We start from the raw sequence: 6286 nt of genomic DNA, 5'->3' as shown, positions 1-6286 counted from the left end.
GGAGCCGGGTGACCAGAGGGACCAGCTGGGCACCCGGCAGCGGGTGTGATCACGCCTGCACGTGTGTGGCCACGGACGTGCACTTCTCTTGCCAACACGATGACAAGCGCGACCCAACCTACAGGACGCCACCCACCCCCGGCGCTCCAGGCCCGTCTCCAGGGCCACCACCCCAAAGTGTGGGGGGAAAGACCCATGTCTGCAGAGCTGGCACCCACCGCATCTCGGGTCTCACGGAGGCCCGCTCTGCCCCCTCTCCCCTCCAGCCTGTCCCTTAATCACAAGCAGCTTGGGGAGACAATGAAGCAACCGCACCAAAGGGCCAGGCTCATTCCCCTTTGTCTTTCGCTCCTTTGAGGCTCGGCAGACGGGGCAAAGCCATCACGCCCACGGCCCAGCCGTCGCACGTCCAACTCATCGCCTCCCCGGGCAGCCGAGCAGGCGGCGCAGCGGCACGAGGGCACCGGGTGTCCCGGCACCGCGGCTGCTCTGCGTGAGCCGGCCCGTGCCCCCCGGTGGCCCGTGCCCCCTGGTGGCCCGCGCCCCCCCGGCCCCTGCCCACGGCCTGCAGAGGGTGCCAAGCTCCTCGGCGCTCGGCGCTCTTGCTTCTGCCCCCAGACAGGCGGTTGTCTCGAGCGGGACCACCGCACGTTCCCCAGGGATGCAGGCGGCCCCCCTCCTCCCGCCAGCACATGGCACGGAGGCTTTCAGGCTGGTTTTCTGTGGAGTTCACACAAATCTCTCCTTCCCCGCTCCCACCCCCCTTCCCCACACAACTGAACTCAGCCATTGAGTCCAGCGAATGGTTTATTTCCCAGGTTAGCACAAAGCAGGGGTCTCTGTGTGCCCCTGGAACCAGCAGAACAAAACGCACAAAGACGTTAGAGGGCCATTTGTAACCAAATCCCAACACACCAGATACTGTTGGGATTATGTCAGAAATATTTTCCCAGAATGCCCTCCCCCCATGCTCCCTCCTACAGATGTTCGGCCCCCACACCACAGATGTTGTTCCTCTTGCAAAATGAGCTTTCCCCTTCCTCTCCCAAATGCCCCTGATGTTTTGCACATTGCCGTCGCGAGGTCTCCCTTCCACCCTGCCCTCCGCATCCCCCCTTCCCCGCTCCCTTGCGGACAACCAGGCGGGAAGGCCAGCCTGCCCCCAGCGCAGGGACAGCTGCCGGCTCCGCGGGGACATCGGCTTCTGGGCATTCGTGCCCCTCTCGCCTCCGACCAGCGCCTCTGCCCGCTAGAGAAACCCTCTCCCTCTTGCTCTCCCTGTTTCAGCCTCTCTCCTTCTGCGTGTGACCTCCCAGGCCTCACCAGCCCCAGGCAGGCTCACCAGAGGGACCTGCGCCAGGAGGTCCTTGGCGGAGATTTGTTCCTGGGGGGGGGATGCTGGGCACATTTCAGACACCGGAGAGAACGGCCCGACCTTCCTCTCGCCACCGACAGCCCACGCGGAGCACTCAGGGAGACGCCTGGCAGCGTGTCAGGGCCCCGCTCCAAGGTCTGCGACAGATCTCCCTGCGGCCGGGGCACCCGGAGCGGTGCCGGCCTCCTCCCCGCTGGCCTTGCCGGGCCGTCCTGGCTGCCAGGGCGGCACGGGGCTCCGGGAGCTCCCGTGGGAGAGCGGGGCCAAGCGCTGGTGGCACGCAGCACCCTGGCAGGATGGGTGTTTCCTCCTGACCCCTGCGCCGTGCCGCCAGGGAGGTGCTGGCCCCATGGCTCTGTCGCAGCAGGCACGGGACTCGTCTCCATCCTTCCCTGCTGCGTTGGGGGGCTGCAGCCGGGAGGGGCGTTCGTCCTAAAGCAGGGGGCCACGGAGCTGCGTCAGCTGCTTTGGTGGCCGGGCTGGGAGCCTCTCCCATTTCTTCCGCCAGCGGGAGAGCTGGATCCGTGAGCCGTGGAGCACGCGGGAACGCAGGGCGGGCGACACAGAGCGGGCATCTCCCAAAGGCTTCGGATGGTACCTCTTGTCTGGGGCACCGCAGCTCCTGTGCACATCACGAGCCGCTTCTCTCCTGGCTTTTCTCGCCCTGACAGGTTACCGAGGCAAAAAGGACCCGGAGCGGGGTCCCTGGGAGGCGCAGCCCGGAGCAACTCCGGCAGCCCCGCGGCCTCTCGCTGCTCCGCGTCAGCGTGGCCCGGCCGTGGCCCCGCGCTCATCACCTGCGCCCAGCAAGAGCCCAACTCCGCTGGGCTCCCACCGAGCCGGCCGCAGCGCGAGGTTTTTCTTCAAAGATAGAGTTTATTGCTAAAAATGTTTTGATCAGTGATAGCTCATATTTACATTGATATGTTTTTAAAGGAATATTCAAGTAAACATTTCCAATAGTTTCTGGCATAATCTCTAGCTTCTTTTTTTTTTTTTTCCTATACACAAACATTAAAAATAAATAAACTGTACACAGAAAATTTCCTTTAACATCTCTACATGACTATATGTATTCCCACACAACAAAACGATTCCACTCTTTCATAGATTTGTACTTTTCTTTAAAATTTCCTCCTTAATTAATTGATATACACTTAAAAAAAAAAAAAACCTAGAGAGCTTGGCGAATTAGTTGAAACACCAGTGACAAGGTCTGAAGAAGACGGAAAAAAAAATACAGCACAGGGAAACAACGGTCTTCAGGGATGCTGCCGTTCTTTCTTTCATTCTTTTTTTTTTTTTCTTTTCCCCTCCTTTTCCTTTTGTTAAAATCATCTTTACAGGAAATTTCTGCCCTTCCCTTCAGCAGGGAAGCGCTCAGGTTCTGTGGGGACAGGTTTAAAATGTGGTCCTATGTTTTTAAAATAATAATAATAACAATAATAATTATAATAATAATAAAAAACAGCTGCAATTTTCCCCCTTTCCTTTAAAATCTCTCTATTTACACGACTGGTATTTTTTTTTTATTATTTTTTATTTTTTTTTCCTTTTGTTAGAAGGCTATATACGTATAAAAATAGACATCTGATTGTAGTGCTTTACTGTGCCTTTGGCCTGCCCTGCAGTTCCTGGGTTCGCTTTTCCCCCTTTCAAATAAAATAACATTAAAATAAGTCAAAAAACGGTTCCTCCCCCCCCCCCCCTTCCCTTCCCCCGGCGCCCCGGAGGGGAGGGGGGCGGCAAAAAACCACGAAACATCCAAACGAAAAAAGAAACCAGTGCAAGGGGCCGAGGGAGGCGGCGGGGCCGGCGCCCGGGCGGCGGGGCCGTGCCGAGCCGGGCCGTGCCGAGCCGGGCCGGGCCGGGCCGAGCCGAGCCGTGCCGGGCCGGCGGCTAGCAGGAGCACTTGCACTCGGAGATGAGCGGGTACTGCACGGGGATCCAGGTGCAGTACTTCTGGCTGGACCAGCCCTGGCAGTGCCAGCGCAGGAAGGTCTTGGTGACCGACTTGACGGGCTTGCAGAACATGCCCTCGGGCAGCGAGCAGGACTTCTCGGCGAAGCAGTTGCCCTCCTTGATGTAGCGCGGCCAGAAGCGGACGCCCAGGTCCTTCCAGGTGTAGAGCACGGGGCAGTAGGTGTACGCCCAGAGCCACTGCAGCACCTTCCGCCGCGCCTTCTTGCCCACCCGCAGGCGCGGCCCGTGGGGCGGTGCGCCCAGCTCCAGCCGCCGCAGCTCCGCGGGCAGCGCCCCCCGCGCCCGCCCCGCCGCCGCCGCCGCCGCCGCCTCGGCGCCCGAGGCGTTGGCGGGGCCCGGCACGGCCACGGCCATGAAGCCGGGGTCGAAATGGCTGCCCAGCTTCTTGCGCAGAGTCCGCTCGTCCAGGTCCTGCTCCTTGGGGTCGTACTCGGGGTCCGGGTGCTCCACGATGTCTTTGACGGGCAGGTTGTCGCTGGGCGAGGGCCGCAGCCGCAGGAAGGGCTGCCCGCCGCCCGGCCGCAGCAGCCCCAGGCAGGAGCAGAGCAGGAGCGCCCCGATCGCCGTCATGCTCCGGGCGGGCCCGGCCCGGCCCGGCGGCCGGCCCCGCCGCCCCGGCTCGGCGCTGGCTTCCCCGCGGGGCTGGCGCTGCGGGCTCGGCTCCTAGCGCTGCCCGGCGGCGCCTGCCGGCTCCCGGGGACTCATAAATAGGCAGAGACAAAGTCCGGCGAGGCCCGTTACTTTAAATAGCTCGGCCGGGGTTGTGTGACAGACGCATCTGAGGCTCGCTGCGCGGCCGCTGGCTCCCCGGGGCTCCCCGCCGGGCCGGCTCCAGCCGCGGCCGAGAGCGCCGGGGGGTCCGTGCCTCCCCCGCGGGCGGCGGCGGGGCAGGGCACGGCGGCAGCCGAGCCTTCCTCCTCCTCCTCCTCCTCCTCCGCCGCCGCTCTCGCTCGCTCGCGCTCTCCCCCCCAAAATTCACAGCGGACTCGTCTCCATCGCCATGGTGACAGCTGGGCTGAGCCCCACGACAGCTTGTCTAGACGGTGTGACAGGGTTTGGCGTGAGACCGGAGCCCGAGAATAAAACCCTCCTTTATAGCCGGGCGAGCCGGCCGAGGGGGCGGGGAGGAGGGTCACGGCGGCGCGGCCCGCTCGGGCGGCCCCTGCGCCGCGCCGCCTGCGCGGGCACCGCCGGGGCGCGGGGCTCAGGCGGCGGCGGGCGGCGGCGGCAGCGCCCGCGGCCCGGCCGGGCTCCTCCTCATAGCGGGCGGCTGGGGCGGCCCGCGGCCCCCCGGGGCATCCTCGGCGGGGGGCTCCCCGGCAGCGGCGCGGCGAGGCGAGGCGAGGCGGCGCGCCCCGGCTCCCGGCGCGGTCCCTGGCGGCTCCTCGGCGACGGCGGGCGGCGCTCAGCACCCCCGGCGGCCCATGCTGCCGTCCCGCTCGGGGGGCCCGCTCGGCCCCGCGGTGCTCAGCGCATCCAGCCGCGGGGCAGCTCCGGCGCCTGGCCCGGCGCGGCGCGGTTCCGCGGAGCCCGGCGGGGCCCGGTTCGGCTCGGTTCAGTTCAGCTCAGCTCGGCTCGGCTCGGCTCCGCTCCGCTCCGCTCGGTGCCGCTCGGTGCCGCTCGGTGCCGTGCCGCCCCGCTCCGCGCCGCCGCCCGCCCGCCGCGCACTGCCGCGCGCCGCCCGCCGCCCAAGTTAAATACGCGCCCGGCGCGCGGCCGCCCCGCCCCCGCTGTCACTTTCGCCGCGGCACCGGCACCGCCGCCCCCCGCCCGCCCCGCCCCTCCCCGGCCCCGCCGCCCCGGTCCCGCACGAGGCCCCGCGCCCCCCGCCCGCGGGAGCCGGGACCGGGTCGCCGCCCCCCGCCGGCACCGGGGCGGCCGCCGGTGGCCGGGCTCCGCCTGCCGCAGCCCCGCCGCGGGAGCCCGAGGCGGCGCCGAAGCCGCCCCGCAGCGGCCGAAGCGTCCCCGCAGCCCCCCCCCCGGGGCAGGCCCTGGGGCCGGGCATCGCCTCCCTGCTGCGGGGCTCAGCCGGACGCGCTGCGGCGCCGGCATCTCGGCACCCTCTGCCGGGCAGCTCGCAGCCGGCCCGGGAGCATCCCTCCCTGCCGGCCCCTCTTCCCTGCGTCCCGCAGCGCCCCGCGACGTGGGAGCGAGCCGGGTCACATCAGAGGCTCTCGCTTCGCTCTGCAGCGTGGGGCTGGGGGAACGGAGCTAAAGCTCGCGGAGAGAGCCGGACCCGCAACCTTTGAGGCGTGGAGGGTGGGAGCCTGGTGTGCATCAACAGAGCGAAAACCCAAACCCTCCTTACCTCCTTTACCTCCACATTGCTCGGGGCTGAGCTCACTCTTGAACCATGTCCAGAAATTGGACACACAGCTGGTTCCTCTAGGCCGACAGTGTGTAAGAACATTCCTGCCCATGCCAGTCACTCCCTCCCAAAGGCATGAGATAACCAGCTACCCACTGGGGCCAGGGCAGGGCGTGGAGGGAAGCGGCAGATCACTGTGCCAATTTCTCACCATGCCGTGCTCATCACCCACCCAGCAAACCAAAGAGCTGCAGCCGCAGCCAGCCGGGAGCACCCCACCGGTGCGAGCTGGGTGCACGCAGCAAACTAACCAAGGGCGCAGTTCTCCTAGGGTCACGTCTCTTTGTCATCCTAGAAATGCCAAATGTTGGGATCAGAGAAGAAAAGAAAGCAAGACCCCCAAAATGGACAGGTCAAAGATCCAGCCCTGAGTCTGCGTAAAGTCAGAGCAGCCCCTGGCCATCACAAGACAAAGCTGCCATGTGCTGGCTCAGGAGCTTGGTCCCAGGGTGTCCGGGTTGTTCACAGTATGTGGGATTAAAGCACACGGTTTAAATGTACTCAGCCTTTCTTCCCTTGCTGTCATGAGCCCGGCTTGGTTTGCTGAACTTGTAGCCTTT

General features: G+C 65.3%; 1 protein-coding gene across 1 annotated transcript; it reads right to left on the bottom strand.

The window, feature by feature from the left end:
• Positions 1-2328: 2328 nt before the first annotated feature.
• Positions 2329-5012, bottom strand: LOC308178176 (noggin-2-like). The gene has a single exon (XM_080556361.1). It carries the CDS (start codon positions 3926-3928, stop codon positions 3275-3277), a length of 654 nt encoding a protein of 217 aa, XP_080412487.1. The 5' UTR covers positions 3929-5012; the 3' UTR covers positions 2329-3274.
• Between the last annotated feature and the right edge of the window lie 1274 nt (positions 5013-6286).

The sequence above is a fragment of the Anser brachyrhynchus genome (assembly GCF_964034855.1).
Source record: "Anser brachyrhynchus genome assembly, chromosome: 15".
Classification (NCBI taxonomy): Eukaryota; Metazoa; Chordata; class Aves; order Anseriformes; family Anatidae; genus Anser; species Anser brachyrhynchus.
Note: the sequence above shows the minus strand (reverse complement) of the source record. Positions and strands in the feature narration are given on the sequence as shown.